The 22,972-nt window shown below is 54.5% G+C and overlaps 1 protein-coding gene across 1 annotated transcript in view; it reads right to left on the reverse strand.

Moving 5' to 3' along the window:
- SHISA6 (shisa family member 6) overlaps nucleotides 1-5,349 on the reverse strand; it is a gene marked incomplete at both ends in the record, with an annotated part of 168,886 nt that extends 163,537 nt beyond the window's left edge. The window contains one exon of the mRNA XM_083874483.1: nucleotides 4,670-5,349. Coding sequence (XP_083730609.1) covers nucleotides 4,670-5,349 — 680 coding nt within the window. The remainder of the gene's footprint in view (nucleotides 1-4,669) is intronic.
- Between the last annotated feature and the right edge of the window lie 17,623 nt (nucleotides 5,350-22,972).

Consider the following 22,972-nt stretch of genomic DNA (forward strand, 5'->3'; position numbering starts at 1 on the left):
GGCACTCCTCACCACCTTCACACCTGAAAGCAGCTCCTTCCAGCAAGCCCTCAGCAAGCACAATGCCCCGGAGCTGCGGGGAGCTGCAGCCTGCAGGAACACAAACCCCGCTGTATTTCAAGTTAGGCTCACACAGACCAGCAGCCTCCTTGGATCTGTAAGCAAACACATCCATTGCCTCCGGTTCCTGTTGGAATTCAGAGCCACAGAGCAGGAACGACCAGGGATGGATCAATTTCACTCTGGTCTCTACATGGAGAAAGGATGTTCATTTAGAAAAGCTGGCAGTTGTCACTCACAGAGCAGGAGATGCAAAGGGGCTAAAGAGAAGAGGAGCACAGATATCTTCCCTCTTTGCAGCAACACAGATGCTGTGGGCAGAGGGTGAAGCGGAGCACAGCACAGAGCCTGTTTCCCTTCTCCCTTTCCCACCCCTCAGACACGCTCCATGCAAGGCCAGATAAGGCCTTTTAGCAGCACACAGAGCTGGTTTGCTGGGAAAAATCCCTGTGCTGCTTCCCAGGAGAGCAGCTGGGCTCCCACCAGTGCCCCAGGGCCAGCGCTGCCACTGTGTCACTCTGTCCCTCTGACCAGTGGGATGCACTTGGGATATTTCAATCCCCAGCTGCCAGCTCTATCCAGGCTCCAATCTGTGCATTTCCATCTCAGCAGAGAGGGCAGTGGCTGCTGCTGAGGCTAAGCAGGGGTCGTGGAGCAGAGCTACATCTGTGAATTATTTCTGTTCTGTAGTGTGTGGACACAGGGTCATGGAATGAGAACATTCTGTATTGCCTCTTCTTGCTACAGGAACACTCACCCAGCCCTGGAAAGGACCAGCTGATATTCCCTGTTCAAAGATTCCCTAACTAATCCCCATACTGAAAGTAAAGCAAATACTTCTTAAATTCCACTTAAGAGATGCTCAAGAAAAGAAAACAACACTGGCAAAGAGACAAAAACAAGCCGTTCCCACCAATGCATGAGAGAGCATCAGCACACACACAGTATCGCTGGGTGTAATTCTCAGAAACCAGCCCCAGCTTCTACCTGGAGCCCAGCAATAGTTCTGGCTGTGTCACCTCCAAAGCAAGAGGCAGTTTTCTATGGACAGGCTGGAAGTTCCTATAATTACAAAAAAAAAAAAAAAAAAAAAAAAAAAAAAAAAAAAAAAAAAAAAAAAAAAACCAAAAATCAGTTCCATTGAAAGCATTACAAGCATTTCTGTAAAATGGGAATATTTCAGCTCCTGGTTTTCAAAGCATTTCCACTTAACTGCTGTTAGAAACTACTGTCTCAGTGGCTGCCACTGCTGAGCCCAGGATCACAGCAGTGCCTGTGCTTTAAAGGGATGTGGCAGTGCCTGGGAATAGGAGCTGATTCCAGCTTGGAGCTGCACATGCACAGCCAGCCCTTCCTTCCATGGCTGAGAGTAGCAGCTCCCCTGTGAATTTGTAAACCCTCCTTCCACCAAAAGACATTAAATGAGCCCTGCCTCCCCTCAAAATGTTCTTTCCAAGTGAGTTCATAAGGATCTTCTGTAAAAGCTGGATGAGCAATGAGCAGAGGGATAACATCCATACAAGGCACTGCTCGGTGAGCGTTTACGAGGAAGTAAAATTTACGGTGTGATCCTGCTCGTGGTGAAGTGCAGGGAAGTTCTGATTGATCTTCCTTGCCTGTGGGATACCAGCCAGCTCAAGAGGCTTTTTGCAGCCCCTTAGAACAAGTTCTGTTCGTGCTGCTGCTCTCCTCCTCCCAGAGGATGCACACCGAGGTTTAATGCACTCGCCATCACTACAGAGAATTATTCTGGATGTTACACTCCACTCCAACTGACACGACCTCAAACAGACAGAAATACCCGACTCCATCCTGCTCTCCTCCTTCCCTGCTACTCCCCAGCAGCTGCCAGAGACAAAGACAAACCATTCCTCTCCTTGTATTTACATCCTGCTCAGAGCACTGAGAGCATTCAGCCCAAGGCAGGAGATGCACTTCACAATATTTAAACCCTTGTGTGATGTTGATCAAGTTCAGGTAACACAGCTCTGAAAGGTATAATCTTTTACCAGCTACCATATTATAGAAGTCAATCAACTCCTTAAAATGCTCTGGAAGTCAAGCTTCCCGAGCACTCAATCTGTCATTCATACTTCTACACACAGGTGAATCATTTCATCAGAACTTAGCTAAATAAAGCAAACCAAGCATCAAAGAAATGAAAACATCAAGAAGGATCCAGACAAGTCTGGCAACACTGGCTCTGATTTCCAGGGTGAAGGATCCAACCCTGCAGCAGGCTGGAGCTGGAGCAGAAGTAACATATGGACATCCAACCCAGATTTCCAAATTTAGTGTGAAGATAAGGCCCAGGCAAAGTTGCCTTGAAGCCAGAAGAGCTGGGCAGCTGGGGAACCATCCTTTAGTTAACAAAAGACTTAAAAGAGACGATTTTCTGGCTAAGCCTCTGGCAGGACCCTTGCCTCTGCACAGCTGTGTGTAGTTTTTAACACTGTGAAGTTACATCCTTGCAGGGACCAGGGGCGGGTGGGATTATGGAATGGAATGTGTGGGCCAGACCCTCAGCAGATGTAAACCAGTCTCACTGTCCTCACTGCAGGGAGGAGTCTAAATAAAAACACATCTTCCCAAATAAATAAAAACTGCGTCACTCATCCCCTTTTCCCTCGTAAAAAAACCTAATATTTCTCCCCCCACTGTCTGTTGATTGCAGCTGAAGCTTAGCCCTAAAAATACGGTCAGTGATTTTGAGAGTTCTAATTAAAAAACCTTCATTAAAATAATTTCCAGGAGGCGTTATGCACTGGAGTTAAGGTCTTTCCCCCTGATGCTCACCACCGTTCTTCTAAAGAATCCTCTCACCAATTTTTATGCTCAGACACAGGCAGCTCTCGGATTCGCGGCACGCAAGCAGCACTCATCATTTCGAGGGATTTTTTCATCATAAAATAAATATGAACTGAGAGAGAGCACGCATTTGTCCGAGAGGAGGGCTGCTACAGACGCCCGAGCTTTTGCTTTGAAGCAGGATTTTCTGTGCCACGCCGAGCACTCCCTTCTGTCATTATGGCGCTGTGTGACACCGAGGGGACACCGAGCCGCCTCACCGGCCAGCAAGGACAGACTGCTCGGGGTTTTGGAGAGGGGCCCGATTAAAAAAAACAAAGGGAACGTGCAGAGCTCTGCCTGCCGCCAGCGCTTCCCCGCACGGCCACATGGCCACACGGTGAAGGCACCACCCAGGGGTTCAGATCCATCCCCTCCACACTTCCAAAACTTCTCTGGGCAGGGTCCGAGCGGCTCTGCTGCCCATGGGGGGTGCAGGGGGGGCTAAGGGGAGGCTTGGAGGGGAGACGGGAGGGTTTGGGGTTTGCTGAGGATGCCAGGTGCAGGGAGGGGGTGCCAGTGCAAGGAAGGATGTAGTGGGAGTCCCGGGAAAAGGAGGGGAGTGCAGGGTGCAGGAGGGGCACGCCTGGGGGCAGGAGGGATATGGGGGTGTTCCGGCGAAAGGAGGGGTGCAGGGGGGGCCGGCAGGGATGCTGAGAGAGACTCCGGGGGGCAGGAGGGGGTGTCGGGTTGTCGGAGAACGTGAGGGGGCGACCAGGGATAAAAGGGGGTGCCAGGGTGCAGAGGGAGGCTCTGGGGAGGCAGGAGAGGGGTGCCGGGATGACTACAGGCAAAAACAACGTTCTGGGATGTGGAGGAGAGTGCCGGGGGCAGGAGGGGAGTGCCGGGGGCAGGAGAGGAGTGCCGGGGACAGGAGGAGGGTGCCGGGGGCAGGAGGGGAGTGCCGGGAGCAGGAGGGGAGTGCCGGGAGCAGGAGGGCAGTGCCGGGGCAGGAGGGCAGTGCCGGGGCAGGAGGGGAGTGCCGGCTTCCCGACGGGGTGCCGGGGGCGGCTCCGCGTGGAGCTCCGGGACAGACTCTTGGCAGAGCGGGGCAGCGCGGACCTGTCCGGGAGCGGCCCGGGAACACTCCGGGAATTATCCGGGAGCTGTCCCGGAGCTGTCCGCGGAGCCGGTGCTGAAGGCACAAAGGCGGCCGCGGGAGAGGAGCCACGAGGCACCAAGACAAGCCCCGAGGGGCTCAGTGCGATGCCCAGAGGGGCGAGAGAGCCCCTGGACGGGCCGTGGGGAGGAGGAGGAATTCCTGGGCAGAGGATGGAAAGGGAAAATCCTTTAGTGGATGGTGCAAAGAGGGAACCCTTGGATAAATTACTCAAAGAGGGGAGCCCTGGAAGGAGCAGCACAATGGGAAATGGTGTGGACAGGAGGCATAGAAGGGGAGCCGTGGGAGAGTCATGGAACTGGGGAAACCCTTGGAAAGGTGGAGCAGGGGAAACCCATGGTGAGCCAGAGCAAAGGACAGAGACTCGAGTGGGTGTTCACAGGGAGACTCCTTGGGCAGAGAGTGCAGCAGGAGAACCCCTGGGCACAGGCGTAAAAAACAAGCCCCAGGACAGCAAGTCCAGAGGTGGAACCCTTGGAGAAACCACACAACGGGAAACTCTGGGACACAGCTGGGAAACCCTTGGCAAGGAGCACCCTTGGCTGGGCAGTGCAAGGAAACCCTGGAGAGCAGACTTTGCCAAGGGGGAAGGCTCGGCGAGGGGCCATCCCTGGGGCCCAGGGAGCGGGGGAGGGAGCGCACCTGTGAATGTTCATCTCCCGGGGCGGGCGGCGCGCCTTGTCGTAGGCCACCTTAGCAAAGACACCGGCGATCAGCACGAAGGCGATGGCCCCGCACGAGATGTACACGGTGGCGTTGGTGCTGTCCTTGTCCGGGTCGTACTTGTTGGCGTCCCCGTCGCCGCCGTCGCTGCCGTCGGCGGGCAGGGCGCCGCTGGCCGTGGTGGGGTGGGCCCACTCGGGGCTCTTGTAGTTGCGGCACAGGCTCTGGTTGAGCTTCTCGGCGCGCTTGTTGCAGCAGAAGCGGTAGAAGCAGGTGCCGCAGCAGTAGCGGAAGCCCGTCAGGCTGTTGTTGCACTCGAACTCCTTGTCCCACTGCCCGCTCACGTCGTAGTACCCCCAGCACGTCTCGTGTGCCGGGGCCGAGCCCCCGCCGCCCCCGCCTCCGGGGGCCGACTTGCCGCCCCCCGCGCCCTTGCCTCGCCCGGGCAGCGCCGTGGGGGCGGCGGCCCCCGGCCCCGCCAGCGTCTGGTTCAGGAGCTCCTTGCCCGGTTTGGGGGTCCGCCGCGCCGCCACCGCCCCCTGGGTCCGGTTGCCCTTGGCGCGGGGGGGCCCGGCCGCCTGCGCGGGCAGCAGCAGCAGCAAGGCCAGGAGCTGCAGGGACAGCAGGAGCAGCGGCAGCAGCAGGTGCCGCGGCCCCATGGCGAGGGGCGAGGCAGGGGGCGCAGCGCGGGGGGCGCGGCGCGGGGGGTGCGGCGGGCGGGGTCCGGGGTGGGGGAGGCTCAGCGCTGCCCCATGGAGCGGAGGGGGCGGGGGGCGCGGGGTGGGCTGTGCGGGCGGGGTGGGGGTCCCGCAGCTGCCGCCGCGCTGGCTCCTCAGCGGCGGCTGCCCGGCGCCGGGCGCTTCATGCCGGCGCGAAGCGAGCGGCGGAGCCCGGCGGAGCGCGGCTGGAGGCGGCGGGGTCCCGGCGCTGCTCCGGCGAGGGGCTGCGAGAGACGGGGAGAGGGTGAGAGCGCGCCGCGCCCTGGGCAGCCCGGCCCGCCCCCGCCCGCCCGCCCCGTGTCCACGGCCTTACCATGCCGGAGCGGGACTGCAGCGGGGCCGCGGGGCTGCCCGCGCTCCGAGCCGAGCCAGGGGCGGAGCGGAGCGGCGCCGAGCCGGGAGCAGAGCAGGGGCGGGCGCCGAGCCGAGCCGGGAGCCGGGGAAGGACCGCCCACCGCTGCCGGACCGCTCCTGACATCACCGGGACCGCGCCGCGCCGATCCGATCCGCCGGCATCCCGGCACCGCCGCCCCGCCAGCGCGACCCGCAGCGCGCCCGCAGCACGAAGCGCCCCGGCAGAGGCAGCGCCGGGGCTCGGGGGGTCCGCAGGGGAGCGGGGGAAGGGTCCCGGGGCGGGGGGTCCGTGTAGGTGTGTGTGAGGTGCGGACCTGGTGCGTGTCCCCCGGGATGTGATCCTGGCAGGGGTGTGGTGAGTGGCCATTGTACCTGTCCCTGGGGGTCTGAGGAGGTCCTGGCAGGGATGTGGTCCCCAAAGGTGTGTGGGGTTGGACCTCCTACCCGTCCCTGGGGTGTGGTTCCTGCAGGGACCGGCAGGAATGTGGTCCCTAAAGATGTGTGTGACCCTGTGCCTGTCCCAGGGTCCCTAAAGGTGTGTGAGACCCTGTTCCTGTCCCAGGGCAGTGCCCGCAGCACAGGCCGGTGCTGGGCACACCTTGTCCCCAGGGCTGTCTGGCTGTCCCCAGTGCCCTGCCAGCCCCTCATGGGGACAATCCCCCCAGGCTTCCCAGGGATTGCTGCTCCAGCCCGGGGCTGGTGGCACCTCCCTGGGAAAGTGGCACCGGGTCCAGCTGAGTCCCAGGTCCTGCTCCCTGATGTGCTCAGGGTGGAGAGAGAGCAGCATCCCCACCCAGCCTGATACACTCCCCACTTCTTCCAGCTCTTCCCGCTCCGAGAGAGCTCTGGGATGCTGCAGGGATGGGCTGGCACTGCCCTGGGCTGCCCAGTGACCCGGGCACAGCCAGCACAGGTTTGTTCTGAGCAAGATCCCTTCAGGCACAGAAGCTTTCATTGCCATGAGCCTCCGAGGCAGAATTTCCTCAGAGCCCTGGTGCTTCCCCTGTGCCTCACTGAAAACCCGGCTAAAGCCTCTACAAACATTTCCTGAAGGCAGCCGAGGTGCTGCCAGCTGTAAGGACACACAGGACAGTAAGGAATCCCAGCAAGAAGGAGCACATGGAGGTGGGGACTGAAGGGATCCCTGCAGCTGCAGGCAGCAATTCTCAGGAGAGCAGGGAATGCAGTGCAGGAGGGGAAAGCAATGGAAAAGGAGAACCACCCCTAAAAATCCCCTGTCTTGCACCCCATGGGAATCATTTCCTCAAGCTCCCAAGGTCTGAGTGCACACAGCTCATTTGGTGACTCCCCAGGAGAGCCCACAGACTGTGAGGCTGGCAAAGAAAGCTTTATCTCTGCCATGTAAAGCTGCTCTGGTGCTGGGGAACACCTGGGAAAATCAAAAATCCCTTCATTCCTCACGGGAGAGAGGACTGTTCCCCTTCCATGGCCACTGGAGTGAGAGGAGGTGCCCAGGTAGATCCACACCATGGGGTGCCCAGGCCTCAGCTGTGCCTGGCCCCAAACCCAAACCTGAGGCAGAACAAGGCAGCCTAAGGGGGGAATCTGAGCTGGTTTAATTCTTACACCCCTCTGAACCCCCAGACCCTGAACCCAGCTCCTCTGGCCCCCCTTGGGGATAATTCTGTTCTGAGGGAACACCAAACCCTGACATCAAAGGCTGTAAAGCAGATTTGACTGAGGTCAGGAGGCCCTCTCCAAACACTGTGGGCTTTCCATGTGTCCTCATCAATTTCACCCCAGAAAAACCATCTTCAGCCCTGGGTTTGCAAGGCTTTGCAAACTGTGGGTGGCTCCCAGGTCGGACAATCCCTGTCCTGCCCTCACCTGGCTGCTCCCTGCAGGATCTACAGGGATCTGAGCTCTCTGCAGTGGCTCTGCTCAGGGGAGAGGAGCTGCCACTGGAAAAACCCACATCCTGTCCCATCTGACTTCCTGCTGAAGGCAATCCTTGGGGAAAATAGCTGATGTTTTTGAGGCAGAAACAATTGGCAGCTCTCTGTCCTTACCCCAAACGTTACAAGGGCACAGAGAGTGCCTGGTGAAACACTGACTGTCAGGTTTTCTACCCCAACAGAGTATTTGGGGCTGAGATTGGCATTTCCTGGCTGAGCCTTGGGCTCCTCATGTTCCTCTAATGCCACCACGGCTTTATCCTCACTCCAAGGTGAGGATGAAACCCCACCCAGATCCTCCTGCTCGATTTATTAACGCCACCGAGCAAGCTAAAGAAGGACAGAGCTTCCCTGGATCCCCGGTATAATCCCATTGCCTCGAGCCAAAATACGGGAGAGAAGGAGCTGAAGCAAACGTGGAAAGAAGAAAAGAGTCCCTAAGGAGTTGGATTTCTGGGGCTTTCCTGGGATTTGGAACCGCGTTTGTGGCTGTGGGAGGGAAGGACAGAGGCTGAGATGCCAGTGGGAGAAAATGTCTGTGCTGTACTCCCCCCGTGCCCGGAGCTGTGTGACAGTGACTCGGTGACAGTGACTCGGTGACAGTGACTCGGTGACAGTGACTCGCTGCCAGCTCCGCTCCCCAGCTCCATCCCCACCTGGAAGTTGCTCCAAAACCTGCAGCACGTTCTCTTTTATCTCCCGTCCCATCCTCCCCAGGCTGGTATTTGGGTGGGGTTTTTTGTTTTGTTTTGTTTTGTTTTGTTTTTGTTTGGGTTTTTTTGTTTTGTTTTGTTTTTGTTTTTTGTGGTTTTTTGTGGGTTTTTTTGTGGTTTTTTAGGGTTTCTTTTGGTTTTGGTTTTTTTTGGGTTTTTGGGGGGTTTTTTTTGTTTGTTTGTTTGGGGGTTTTTGTGTTTTTTGTTTTTTGTGGGTTTTTTTTGTTTGTTTTGTTTGTTTGTTTTTTTTTTTTTTTGGCAGCGTGACTGTTGCAGAGCTGTTTTCTTGTTTATCTTCTTGGCCGGGTGCTTTCATCTCTCTCCGTGCCGGAGCTGCCGCGGCTGCAGGTGGGGAAGGGAAGTGCAGGTTCAGAAACTCCCGAAATCCAATTCCTCCCCTTCAGCCCCTTTTCCTGCCTCCGCTGACTTTGTGAGGAGTTTCTAATGAGCCTGATGTGCTCAAAAGCCGATTCCTCCTCGCCAGGGGATTCAACTGTGACGGCGAATCTTCATTAAAATGAGCCCAGCACTTCGGACCTAATTTTTTTCTTCTAAAATTAATGTAGCTACAAAAAGCTCCAGACAGGAGTTTGGGGTTTTTTTCTGTGGAGCTGGATTCCTTCTTGCTGGAATAGGAATGGGTAGATCCCGGGTTTGTTGCAGGCAGGCTTGTTCCAGGTACAAAACAAACTGAATAAGAAGCAGGGAAATGTGAGGGGGACAAGCAGGCAGAGCTGGCAGGGCCAGATGTGCTCAGCTTCTCCTGCAGCTTCTGAGCAGCTGCTTCAAAGGACAGGACAAGAAACCAGAGGAAAACAGGGATATTTCAGCAGCTCTTCATGGTTGGTTTATTCTCTGCTGCCCGAGAGGATTCTGTGGTTTGTATGGTTTTGTACAATTTGAGGAGCTGGGATTCTCTTCCCCATGGGAACATCCTGTGTCATTCTCCCTGTCCCCATCCCTCAGTGGCAGTGACTGTCACAGCTCTGTCCTGTGTCCCTGTTCTGTGTCTCAGGGATGTCTCAGGAGGCTGCCAGGCCAGGAGCAGAGGTAAGCTGTGCCCAGCTGTGCTGACAAGGTGCCCACCTGTGCAGGAAAGGTGCCACCAGCCCTCCTGGGACAGGTGCAGGGATTTCACTGAGGTGTCCCCAGAGCTGGCCAGGCATTTCAGCACTGCACTCCCTTCCAGTGGGGCCATCTGCAAATAGAAGAAAAACTGCAGTGCTGCCTGGGTATCACATCCCCGTGGGCAGGAATCTGCATTTACCCCCCAAAGCACAGAGCAGGCTGCAGGATGTGCACAGAAGGGAGAACAGTGTGAGCTCCTCTTTTCCGTGTCATTATAGTCCCTGCTGTCACTGCCATCCCCTGCATGGCACAACCTGTCACTGCCACCAGGGCAGGCTTCTCTCCCAGCTCCATCAGTGTCCCACAGATCTGTTTTTTTCTGGGATCTGGCACACCCAGGTTGCCCTGCAGCTCCAGGCACTCAGCAGCAGCCAGCCTGAAGCAGGAGGAGCTGTCCCAGCCTGCAGAGGAGCAGATGGAAGGAGCCAGGCTGAACGTCCACACCTTGCACTGTCATTGCCCAGCCAGGGCTGGATGCAGGTGACAACACCAGAGAGATGAGAGCAATTAGCATGGGTTTGATGCTGCCTCCAAACTCAGCAATGTGACACTCAGGGAGCTCTGCAGCGCAACCATCCCTGTGTCCATCTGTCCTGGTTTAGGGCAGATTTGGGAGGGAACCTCCAAACCTGGTCCACCCTGGAAAGCAAATTCAAGCAGCTCCTCTCTCAACTGGTCCAGGAAAAAAAATCCTTAGAGAAAAGTGGGAAAATGTCTTTATTCAATAAGCAAATCATTCACAAGCACAAAAAAAAAAAAAAAAAAAAAAAAAAAAAAAAAAAAAAGAATAATATGAAATAATAAAACCTCTCACTGTTCTGAAGAGAGAGAAATTCAGAAAACCCTTACTGTGGGTGTATCTCAGCTCTCCCAGTCTCTTATCAGTCCCTCTGGTGCTGGAAAATGCCATCCTGGGCCCTGGTGGGCCACAGGTGTGGGCTCCTGGTGCTCCTCTGGGTTTTCAGTCCAGAACAGGCTTAAACAGTCCCAAGAAAAAGAAGGAAAAACAGTCCAGGGAATTTCTCTGCCTCAGCTAGATAAAACTAACTAAAAGCACAGGAGGTCTCTGTCCTGCTGTCTGTCTATGCTACAGACAGCACAGTCCAGGAGCAGAATGTAGGGCAGTGAGGGCACTTCCTCAAACAAACTCCATGAGTCTTTTTACCCCCCTCCACTCTCAGAACCAGTCTGGAAGGTGTAGAACTCAACACTCAGCACAAACAGAACACACAATTGGGGATAGAAGCCCCACAAAGTCACCCCAGGACACCCTCCCACCTCATCCAGGCCACCACAGCCAGCTCAGGCACAAACATCCTTGAGGGCATGTGAACTGGAGTTTTCCTTTCCTCCAAACATCTCCTCCATGGGCTCTTTTATCTGGATGTGTTAATTTAGCAGCAGGAACCAGGCACTCAGGGCCACACAGGAGTGCATTTGCAGCCTGCTAGGGCTTGGAGGACCTCTGATCCCAGATCTCATCTCATCTTCTCACAGCTCACCCAGGGCTGTCCCTCACATCTGGCTGGGCAGCCTGAGGGACACTGATACCACCACAGCCCTGGCGCTCCCGACGGGCAGCTCCACTCCCTAGGACAGGAGCCAGGGAAGGGCTGGAGCTGTACCAGGGGAGTTTTGGGATGGATTTTGGGAAAAGGTTCTTCCCCTAGAGGGTGCTGGGCACTGCCCAGGCTCCCCAGGGAATGGGCACAGCCCCAGAACTCCAGGAGAGCTTGGACAGCACTGCCAGGGGTGCCCAAGGTGGGATTGTTGAGGGGTCTGGGCAGGACAAGGAGCTGGATCCATGATCCCCATGGGTCCCTCCCAGCTCTGGAGATTCCTGGATTCCAAGGTCAGGGCTCACACCATGGTCTGATAAAGACACAGGAGTTTTCCAGGAGAGCTCCTGCCTGGTGCCAGCCCCTCCCTCAGCCCCTGTTCCAGGCAGGCAGATTTGTCAAAAAGCAAATGAGTTCCTCAGGCATGACAGAGATTTCAGAGAGAGTGACACATCCGCTCCCAGGCTCCCTGAGTCCCTCTGTTGCTCTTCACAGGTGAATTTTAGACCTTTTCTAAAACCCCCAGGAATGAGCCAGCTCTTCCCAGCTGTTCACAGGCCGAGTGAATGACTGAAAAATGGGAGGATTCAAAAGTGCTTTGAATAGAGCAGAGAGCTCTCTGAAATCAGAGTATTTTTCAAGGCTGAGAGGGAGACCAAAGAAAGATGAACCTCAGCCTTGCACAACTGAGAGCAGAGTGTGGGATGGGAGCACGGTGTGCACAGCAGGCCAGGGCAACCCTTGCCATGGGCACAAACAATGGCAAACCCCGAGCAGGGGGCAGTGGGAGGGAGGGCTCTGGTGCTGGAGGCAGGCACTGCTCAGGCAGGGTGCCCCTGGCTTAATGGGAATTATTTTCCTTAGATCTTTGTGCTGCTGCCAATTCAGTGCTCTGAGCAGACAAAAAGAGCACTTCAGGAGTCCAATTGCTGCTGCCTGCAGCCAGCACTGGAGCAGCCCAGGAGAGGAGGAAGGAGCATCCCAGCTGAGCAAGGAGCAGCTTCTGTCAGCACTTCTGGCCCTGGACTTCAAAATTCTTCGGAAAACTGGGCACTTACAGGAGAAATTACCATAAAATCATGGAATAGGTTGGGTTGGGAGGAACCTCAAAGCCCATCAAGTGGCACCCCTGCCATGGGCAGGGTCACCTCCCACTGTCCCAGGCTGCTCCAAGTCCCAATGTCCAACCTGGCCTTGGGCACTGCCAGGGATCCAGGGGCAGCCACAGCTGCTCTGGGAATTCCATCCCAGCCTCTCCCCACCCTCCCACGGAACAATTCCTTCCCAATATCCCACCCAGCTCTGCCCTCTGGCAGTGGGAAGCCATTCCCTGCATCCTGTCCCTTCAGCCCTTGCCCAAAGCCCTTCTCCAGCTCTCCTGGAGCCCCTTCAGGTCCTGGAAGACCACAAAAAGGTCACCCTGGAACCTTCTTGTTCATCTTCTCTCTTGCTACAGGCCAGGGCAATTCAGTCAGGTTTTGTGGTCAGGTTTTGTGCTACTTCTGAGCCCTCAGCATGTGGAGCAGGAGGAGGAGGAGGAGGAGAGGCAGCTCCTCCTGCCCATCTGCAGAGACTGCAAGCAGGGCTCTCCCCTGCCACACCCATGGATGTGCAGGCCAAGGGATATTCCAGTGTTCAGGGGATTGTTCAAGGCTCAAACGTTTTCTTTCTGCCTGTTCTGTAATTGTATCAACGTGAGGAAAAAAAAATAAATGTAAATAGGAATTTTAATAAAAGTATAGCAGTAAGCAGATCTAATCTCTAACCTTTTGAAATATGAAGAAGCTGCTTTATCTGCGAGGAAGCACAATCTCTCCCCAGCAGAGATGGGAATTTGTGGGAGTTAAATGAACTAAGGCAGTGCTCCCCTCTTGCTTGTTGAATGTAAACGAAGCATATTGAGGATTATTGCAAAGGGAAAATTAATAAAAAATGGAATGGGGAAGTTTCAGACCCAGGCGTGTTTGCTAAATCGTTTTATTCCAGGCACAGGGAGAGCAGCCTGTGGTCCCAGCACCTCCTTCCCTGCTCTCACAGAAAAACAGGAGCTGCAGATCCTGTGGAAGGCTTTGCAGTGGGAACAAGGCAGCTGCTGGAGTGAGGAGTGCTTGGAACTCCGTGATTCCATCTACACGCAGCTCTGCAAAGGAAAAACCTTGTCTTGGGTTGCAATGCAAGATGCGACCAGCAGTTTGTATTCTGTCACCAGCTGTCACCTCCCCACTGGCCTCCTCTGGGGTGTCACACAGAGCTCTGCCTCTTCCTGGCGCCTTTTGGCAGCACCCAGGCAGTGGCAAAGAGGAATTTTGGTGCTGTTTGTCCACTCCTTTTCCCCTCAGAAGAGAGGAGTGTTTTGAGCTGCATGAAAATCATGAAATCTCCTGAGCTGGATGGATTCCACTAGCATTGAGGGAGGTGGGGCTGGATTTCATCTTGGTGAACATGAGGGTGAGCTCCACAGCCTCCATCCTGTAATTTCCCTTTCACCTTCACAGCAGCTTTCTGTGGGAAAGCTTCCACAGAGGGACCAGTGCAGGTCATCAGTGCCTCATCAAATGTGCTCTGGTGATTCCTTAAGTTTTATCTTTCATGTATTTCAGATTCTGTGCTGCCTAGGGGTGCAGTTCTGAGCTCGCAATCAATGTCACTCAGCTCTGCACAGAGCAGGGACACAAAACAAATCCTTTTCCTGCTGCACACCAAGGACAATTTTCAGCCCAAAAGCACAAACAAGGGTGGCTGAAGGGAGGAACAAGAAGGATGGGACTTCATAACTTGGAGCTGGAATTGGACAATTAAACCCCAAGATGCAAATGGACCAAAACTTATCAAAGTGTGAGACCTGGTGACCATTTGTCCATTTTGTGTCCATTTTGGGTCCACCTTGGGTGTAGCCCTGGTCAGGCTCTTGTCCTGCCCAAGGTGTGTCCTTAAAGGCCTTTTAATAAATCTCTACTTTATTCTCTTAGCTCTGTCCAGTCTCTGTTCCAGGTTCACAAGACATCACAGGGAAGGACAGAAACATCTGAGGACTCTGCTTGGGACACCAAGGACAGGAGAAAAGAACAACACCTTTAATTGACTCAGGGGACAGACTGAGGTCTGCAGATCTGTAATTGCCTGTGCTGGAGTGTTGTGGTTTGAAAGCAAAACGAATGAGAGGCTCCAAGTCAGAGATATAATTTAATAAGAAGAAAGGTAAAAAGGTAAAAATAAAATAAAATAAATGCAATAACACAAAGGATCACTGACAAGGTCAGAATACAACCTGAGCAGGATGGTGGAAGCAGTCCAGGTGAGGTGCTCTTTCCTGAAGCAGTGATCCTGTAGAAAGGTCTGGGAGCTCTGCTCCTCTGGGAATCCAGTGGGTCAGGGCTGCTTGCACTGTCCCACATACCAGCTTATATCCAGGTGAGAATGCATGGCTCCTCCCCCTGGGCAGAGCATCTCACAATAAGATGAGGAGTGGGAAGTGGGTCCTTGATGGCCCATTAAACAGAGATAACCCCTGGAGGGATTTACCTGTGAGTCATGGGCCAGGCATTGATGGGCCATTAGCAGAAGACACCCCAAAGGTCATTAGCAGAAGACACCCCAAAGGCCATTAGCAGAAGAGGCAGGGGGCTTGGGAAAACACTAGCCCACCTGGTTTCAACAGTTCATGAAGATAGTGATAGAATAAATACTTTGTGTACATCCTACACTGCAACCCAGGACATGGAGGCTGGCCAGGACTTCAGGTTTAACAGCCCTGCTTGGATGGATCTTGTGGAACTTGAGCAGGAAATCACAAAAGGAGCCCCAGTTCTCCTTTGTGGGGTTTCAGAGATATTTTGGCTTCCCAGAAAAGGGGCCAGGATGTCTTCCCAGTGCTCCTGGTTTGTATCAACAACAAAGCAGCCCTTTGCTGTCTGTGAGGGGAAGATTTGAGTTCTCAGGAGCAGCACAAGCCTCCCAAGGCATTTTGGTGTTTCCTAAACAGAGTGGGGGGAGGTGGATCTGTGGGAACCTTGCCTGTGTCACCCCACCTGGAGTCACACTTTCTCCCATAGAAATTCCTCTGGGAGTGGAGCGGGGAGAAAATGAGGTTGAAACTGCAGCTCTGTGGAATTTTCTGTAAACCAGGAATGCTGGGTGGAAATCAGAGGAGCTTTGTTAAGGCTTTAGGGCTGCAAACCAGGGGGTAATGACAGCCAAAAATCACGGGAAATATTCAGATCAGGAATGGAGGTTTGGAGTGGATGGTGGGAAGGAATTGTTCCCTGTGAGTGTGGGGAGGCCCTGGCACAGAGAAGCTGTGGCTGCCCCATCCATGGAAGTGTCCAAGACCAGGCTGGAGCAACCTGGGATAGTGGAAGGTGTCCCTGCCCATGGTTAGGGGTGGAATGAGATGGGATTGAGATGAGATGGGATTGGGATGAGATGAGATGACGAAATGAGGCTCCAGCTGATGTTCTGCAAGGGTCCCACTGTCAGAGAGGAGTGAGTTACCACCAAAACTGTCCAACAGCAGCTCAGCTTTCTCCCCTCCACCTCTTCATCCCCAGGACCAAGGGAATCCATCAGGAGTAATGGAAAGTGAGCGTCTGGCACAGAAATTTTCTGAGGTTCCCCGAGGCTTGCTCTGTCAGGCAAAGCCAGCAGGAAAACAAAACCACCTCAGCATGGCAGGCTCCAAATAGGAGCATTCATTGAACACTGCGTTGGTGGGGAACTCGTTGTCACAAGAAATATAGACAGGTTTAAAAGGCTGTCAGACAAATCCACCCTGAATAACACCCCCAGGGCTCTCAGGCACTGATGCAGCTCCTGTCTGAGGAGATCTCTGAAGCTCAGCCTGCCTGGAGCCTGCACATGAGGAGCTGCAGGTCCCTGCTTTCTTCTTCCTCTTTCCCTAAGAACTGCAGCTGGATTATGCAGAAAACTCTCAGGGTTTTCTTGGGCCCAGGGCTGTCCTGGGGACAGCCAGGGGATTTTGTGCTCCGGAGGCAGGAGAGGCACATCCAGGGGTTTGCTGCAGGGCAAACCTTTCCTCCTGTGACACAAAGGGACATCGAGGTTTTGAAAGGGGCAGGAAACACCTAAGACCCATATTGGGAACCCTTTCCCCAAAGAGCTGGAGGTCTCACCCCTGCAGATCTTCACCCTGGGGTCCCTTTTTGCCCCTCTGGGCTCAGTTCCTGTGCCTTGCTGGCCCTGCTGGCCCTCCCCTCCCTCTCTGAGCAGTGTTACCCCACAGCCAGACCCACAGGCAGCAAACACCACCTTCACTGAGCTCCTTGCAGGAGGATTTCCCTGGGCTGGGAGTGCTCCTTAGTGACAGCAGACAGGAGCTGGGGCCAAGAGCCCATCAGACAAAGCCTGGCCCAGCTGAGCTCAACTTTGCACCTTCAGATAATTCCAGACCTGACAAACCCCATGCTCAGGACAGAGCAGCTAAAAGGTTTCTTCAGCCCCAGGCCTGACCATTTCCACTCTGTCACCTGCAGGAATAAAAGCTTTGACCTCTGCTGACAAATCCTTGTTGAGGGAGAGCAGCAGAACTCAGGGATGAGCCGTGTTGAGGGGCACCGCCCACCCCTGGAGTTTCCAGCAAGCAGAGCAAGACTGTTGGTAAATGTTACAAAACACAAAAGCTATTGGAGTAAATCTCTGCTTTGATGGAGTGATCAAGTGTGGGATGAGTTCCAGGGACAAAATGCCATCAGCACAGGCAATGTGTCCCTGCTCTTCTCGCAAGTGCAAGCACCAAGCTCCCTTCCCACCCCCAAAAATAACCAGCTGGATTTTTCAGGATGCACAAGCGATAGGCCTTTTCTAGCTTTACTAACCCCAGGATAACAGTGGTCTCCAGATCTTCATTTTTTTTCTCCACCAAAACAACCAAAATGACAGATGTTCAAAGTCCTCCCTTAACCTGCCAGGATGCTCTTTCTCCTCCACCCCTTCCCTACCAGCCCCAGCCTCACTCCCTGCCCTCCCGCGTTTATTTTCTTGTTTTATTCACGTTTTAAGGAGATGCTTTGAATATTCAGGGATTCTCGGGGGCTCAGCAGATGTTGTAAATCGATTCCCGAAGTTCATTTGCCGGCAGTTGCGTGCCAGCAGCTCATCCCCGGCACTGTGTCACAGCTGCTGCCCCTCGGGGGCTGCGGGGACACATGGAGAGGGGCAGGTGTGTGCCAGCACATCCACAGAGCTGCTGCTGCTGCTGCCCAGTTGTGCTGGTTCTGCTTTTCTCCTGATCTTATCTCACAACAGAAAAAAAAAAAAAAGAATAAATAAGTCTAGCAGGGACTCAAAGCACTGCACCAGTTCTCGTAGTGTTCCCGTCAAAGATCCTGCTGCTGCATCCCAGACAGGTTTGGGTGGGGGGAAAAGAGCACAGGGAAGACATTGCTGAGCTGTGGGAAATGGATTTATAGAGGATTCTCAAAGCCTGACAGGAGGTTGACATAGTGTGGATCTGTGTGCAAACTTTGAGATAAAAAATGGTGGCTTAGAAATGCCATGGGATAGGATGGACATTGTTGAGAGAGAAATGGGACTGGAAACAAGTTTCAAATTATGACTTTGCAAATAAGACCAGATACTTTGGAGAAATAGAACTATGAAAGATGTATTGTAGTAGGACCCATGTGGGGTATTTTTAGATGATTGGCTTTAAGGCATCAACAGCATATTGATGGCAAAAGCTGATAGGCCAAGAAAACTTATAATGTATTATAATTAGAAAATAGTTTGGCTTCTGATTGTGATGGTGTGAATTGTAACACCTGTATTGTCTCACCCTTCTCATGAGACTGAAAGTGGAATAAAAGTCTTTAAAACACCTCTCAGGAGCCCCATCAGAAAAAGGCATAATTCGACACTGAGGGACAGAGCCCTCTTTTTTCACCGGGACATGTCTCTGCTCTGCTTTCAGCTCAGGATTACTCAGGAAAAGATCAATTTGATTGATTACTCAGGCAAAGATCAATCAGCAGTGAGAGATGTTTCTCCACATCATCCTGTATGTAAGAACCAAACCTTCTGGTGTAATGACACTTCTGTAATTCCATCTACATTTAGCTCTGCTCCTCTTCAATTACCACAAGGGACATTTTTTGTTTCTGGAGGCAGAACATGGTCTCTGCTATTCCATCAAACATTAAAGGGGGTCTGTGCAGTTTAGGGAAGCTCATATTGTTAACTCCTAGAGTGGAAATTATCCAGTATAAGACACAGAGGAAAAAGAGAGAAAAGAGCACAGGGGAGACAGTGCTGAGGGACAGAGCTCTCTTTTTCCACGAGGGGATGTCTCTGCTCTGGATCTGATGTCTTCCAGCTCAGGATCCTGCTGGAGAAGCCTTCCCAGGAATGCTGTCCACACATGGCAGGACAAGGCTGAGGTCACAGTGAGACACCTCTGCTGGAGTCCCAACAGGGCAAAATTCAGCTGAGGAAAAAGCAGGTGGGGCACTGAGGGGCCCCCAGAAGAAGCCCCAGGTCTCCCACAAATATCTCCTGGAAGTGGCTCCAAATCCTGCCAGCAGCAGAAGAAAGGAGTGTCTGAGGACAGGCTAAACAGCAGCAACACTCCCAGGTAACACCAGAATGTTGCTGGAACAAGCTGAGCACTGTAGCCCTGGTTCTGTGCCTGAGATGTTTTGGTTTTCTAAAATCCATTTCTCAGGGAATTTTCTGTAAACAGGAGAAATGTTTTTGTAACCATACCTATGTTACTCATTCCTTTCCCTAGGAGGGACTTCTTGATGTCCCTCTGGTCTGACCAATGTGAGTGAAGAAATTTGTTTTGTGTCACCAATCAGATTGGTCTGTGTAAAATAGTATAAAAGGGAGACACATCCCAAAAATAAAGGAGGCATTTTCAGCCTTCTGAATCTCAGACTCTGTGTTGTTGTGGTGTAAAACAGCATCAGAGCACAGCAGACTGAGAGCTGGGAAATGCCTGGAGCCTGGAGCAGGGATGTGGAGACACAGCTTGGTAAATCCATCTCTGGTTGAGTGCTGCACAGAAATGTCTTCATCTTGCAAGAACTGCATCCAGCCTGTACATCCTGAGAGGCTGGGAGAGCTGGGGTTGTCCAGCAGGGAAAGGGGGAGGTTGTGTGGAGACCTCAGAGCCCCTGCCAGGAGCTGCAGGGAAATGGGAGAGGGACCCTTCATGAAGAACCGCAATGACAGGACAAGGGGAGTGAGTTCAGACTGAAAGAGGAGATATTGAAGTTGGACATTGGGAAGGAATTGTTCCCTGGGAGGGTCCCAGGCCCCGGGACAGCTGTGGCTGCCCTGGATCCCAGGTTGGACACTGGGGCTTGGAGCAGCCTGGGACAGTGGAAGGCGTCCCTGCCACGGCACGGGTGGAACTAAATGAGTTTTAAGGTCCCTTCTAGCCCAAACCATTCTGGAATTCCATTCTCCCCACCCACCCAGGGGAAGGTTTGCCTGTGAGCAGGAGCCTGTACACCCCTGCCATGGCCTGGAGATGGGAATGAGCCTTTACATCCCTGCCATGGCCTGGAGATAGGAATGAGCCATTGCACCTCAGAATTACCCCCCAGGCTGTCACTCCCAGCACTGGGAAATATTAAGAAAAGTTGCTGCCACCGTGAAGCTCAGCTGCCAACAGCCAGTGCTTTGACCTGGGGACAGCAGGGGGCACTTGTGGGAACACCCCAGCTCCTGGCAGGAGGGGTGGTGGCTGCCCTTGCTCAAGTAAAGGTGTCCCAGCTCCCTGTGCCCTCCCAGCCCTGGCCCTGGGGGACACCCAGTCAGTCCTCTCAAGGTGGCTGTCCCCAGGTGATGATGTTGTGTCACAGTCCAGGAGCCTCAGCAGCTCCTGGGAGATGGAACAGAAGCTGAACCACATGCAGTGGAAAAAAAGGATCAACCCCTGGTTCTGTGGGCTCCAAAGCCAAACCATTCCCCCAGGGCACAGCATCCCAGTGGAATTGTCCCCTCCTCTGAGCTGGGAGAGCTGCACTCCCCATCCCTGCACCTGCAGCTCATGGCTTCCCCAGCTCTGCACAGGGGACACCAGAGGCTCCAGACAGATGTCACCAGATGCTCCAGACAGGGGACACCAGAGGCTCTGGACAGGTGCCACCACAGGCTTGGAATAACACCTGGATCCAGGCAAGTGACAAAGCCATTCGCAGGCCAGCCCAAGCCCAGAGCAGGATTCCATGTGCTGCTGAGTAAATGCCTGCACTAAGAATAGCTCCTTCCAGCCTTGCTGCTCACCCACCTTATCCTGCTCCAATTACCTGCCTTAATTTACTCCAGCTGTTCCTCCAGAGCTCCATGATCTATTTTCTACCCCCTCCTGGTTCCTGCTTGATTTCCCTGTGTATTTTAACATTCCCCATTGGTTTCTGTCTGGAAGTGCCTCTCCTGACAGGAAGGCTGGTTCCAGCCTCACTGCATTCCCTCTCCTTCCCTTTCCCACTCGCTCTCAGCAGGCTCTGCAGCTCATCCAGCTGCTGGCAGAAGGCTGGAGCCCTGCAGAATGCATTCATCCCAGGAAGCACTTACTCCTGAATGAAACTTATTGTCCTGACCCGTTCCCATCTCTCCCAGCAGACAGGTTTGAGGAGGAAAATCACAGTCTGAATTCCTGATGCTCCGCTGGGAACCTGGCTCAGCTATCACTTCCTGAATAAGAGCAATTTCTCCTCTCCCAGTCCTGTCTGGGTGGGAATCCTCATTCCCAGAGCAGGGCCATGGCACTGTGGCTGTCCCTTAGAGGGGCAGGGCCAGCCCATGGTGCTGTTCCCAAGTTTCCTCTTTGGAGAGGAGGAAAAAATGGTGATGGGGACAGATTTTGGCAGAGCCAGAGCTGCAAAGCTGCTCTGCTCCATGGATGAATCCCAGCATGGATCTGATCTTCCTTCCCATTCCAGAGGCCTCTCACTGCCAGGCCCAGGAGCAGGAGGAAGTAAAATAATGTAGATTCCAGACGGGAGAGGGTGGGAGCGGGATGGGATGGGATGGGAATGGAAATGGGATGAGATTTGGTGGGAGCAGAGTGGAACAAGTGAGAGTGGGATGGGATCAGGAGAAATTGTGTGGGATTGGGAAAGATCAGGAGGGTGCAGATGGCAGCAGAATGGGAGTTGGTGTGATTGGGTGAGATGGGAATGGGATTGGTTGGAATCAGAGTGGGATGGGATCGGGTGGGGTTAGTTGCGATCAGAGATGGGACTGGGGTGAGACCGGGTGGGATCAGGGGTGATGGGGCGGGATCAGGGATGGGAGCGGGTGGGATCAGGGGTGATGGGGCGGGATCAGGGGTGATGGGGCGGGATCAGGGATGGGAGCGGCGGTCCCGGAGCAGCGCCCGGAGGCGTCGGCTCGCGGCCAGCACCGCTAGGGGGCAGTAACGCATCGCCCGAGGAACCGGCCGGGACCGAACGGGACCCAACGGGACCGAGCAGAACCCAACGGAACCCAACGGGACCGAACAGATCTGGCCAGGACCGAACGGAACTGAACGAGACCGTCCGGCAGTGACCAACAGCACCGGTCGGGACCGACTGGAATGGACCGATCGGGACCGACCAGCTCGGACCGGGACCGACCGGCACTGACCAACCGGGACCGGGCGGCACCCACCCGCTCAGCCTGACCTGAACCGTCCTGCAGTGCCCGGAACCGCCTGGCACCGGCCCGTTTGGAGCATCCCGCCCCCGCCGCGCTCCGCAGGGACCGGCTCGGGGACCGGCTCGGGGACCCCCGGGCTTAGCCTCCTGGGACAGGCATGGGAGCAGCGGGAGGAGACCCCGAGCAGTGGCCGCTCCCCGCTCCTGGGGCTGCTCCCGCTGCCCTGGGGACACCGCGGGGACAGGGACACGCTCTGCCCTGGACACTCCCAGAGCACCCCGAATGCGGGACTGGGGATCCTCCTGGGGCCCGAGGATGCTCCTGGGGCCCGGGGATGTTCCTGGGGACCGGGGATGCTCCTGGGGCCCGGGGATGCTCCTGGGGACCGGGGATCTTCCTGGGGACCAGGGATGCTCCTGGGGACCGGGGATGCTCCTGGAGACCTGGGATGTGCCATAGGTAGCCCCTGCCGCCCTTTTCCTACTATGCTGTCACTCCTTTGTGTCACAACCCCCTGGTGCACCCGAGCAGGAAATGCTGTCCCCGGTGCCAATAGATGTGTCAAGGACTTTATTTCCCTCCTCTGGTAGTGGTTTTGCTAACAAGTCCCACCAGTATCCGAAGCCGGTAGAGATAGCAGGTCCTGCTCCTCTAAATGGGATGTTTTTAGCCACTTTGGGGGTGTTCAAGCCCAATTCCCCCATTTTCCTGCACCCTACAGCGTGTTCCATCCCAGGGGAGCTGGGTAAGGCTCCACAGCCTCCCCTGCAGAAGAAAGATTTATTCCTTTAAAGGCATCTGCTCCACCCCACAGCTCAATTCCCTGGGCGATGCAACAGCTCTTGTGGTTGTCTGAGCTGGTGTTCTTCCAAAGGGCAGAGAAATGGGAATTTTCTGACAGAAACCTGGTTATTTGGGGCAATCCTATCCAGCTCTGCAGGCTGCAGACATTGCTTGCTGCAGAATTGGCAGCTCCCTGTCAAGCAGCCAAGGGATTACTGCTTCCCTTCCTGCTAAAGCTCTCCGGTGTTTGTTCCCTCTCCATCCCTCCTATCTGGGGCTTCACACACTCCGTGCCTTTCATCTCCTGGTGGCAGGGTGACCCAGGTGTCCTGGAGCCTCTCCAGGCCCAGCAGGATGGGTTTGGGCACGGGTCCCACCTCAGCAGGGGTTTCCCTGTCAGCTTTGACCATCCTCAGCCTGGGAGGTTGTTGTGCATTTTGGCCTTACCAAATTTCTGCATGATTCTGTTATTTGTTTTATAATGGTTTGTTCCATACTCCCGTGT

Source organism: Zosterops lateralis (genome assembly GCF_965231275.1).
Source record: "Zosterops lateralis genome assembly, chromosome: 18".
Lineage (NCBI taxonomy): Eukaryota > Metazoa > Chordata > Aves > Passeriformes > Zosteropidae > Zosterops > Zosterops lateralis.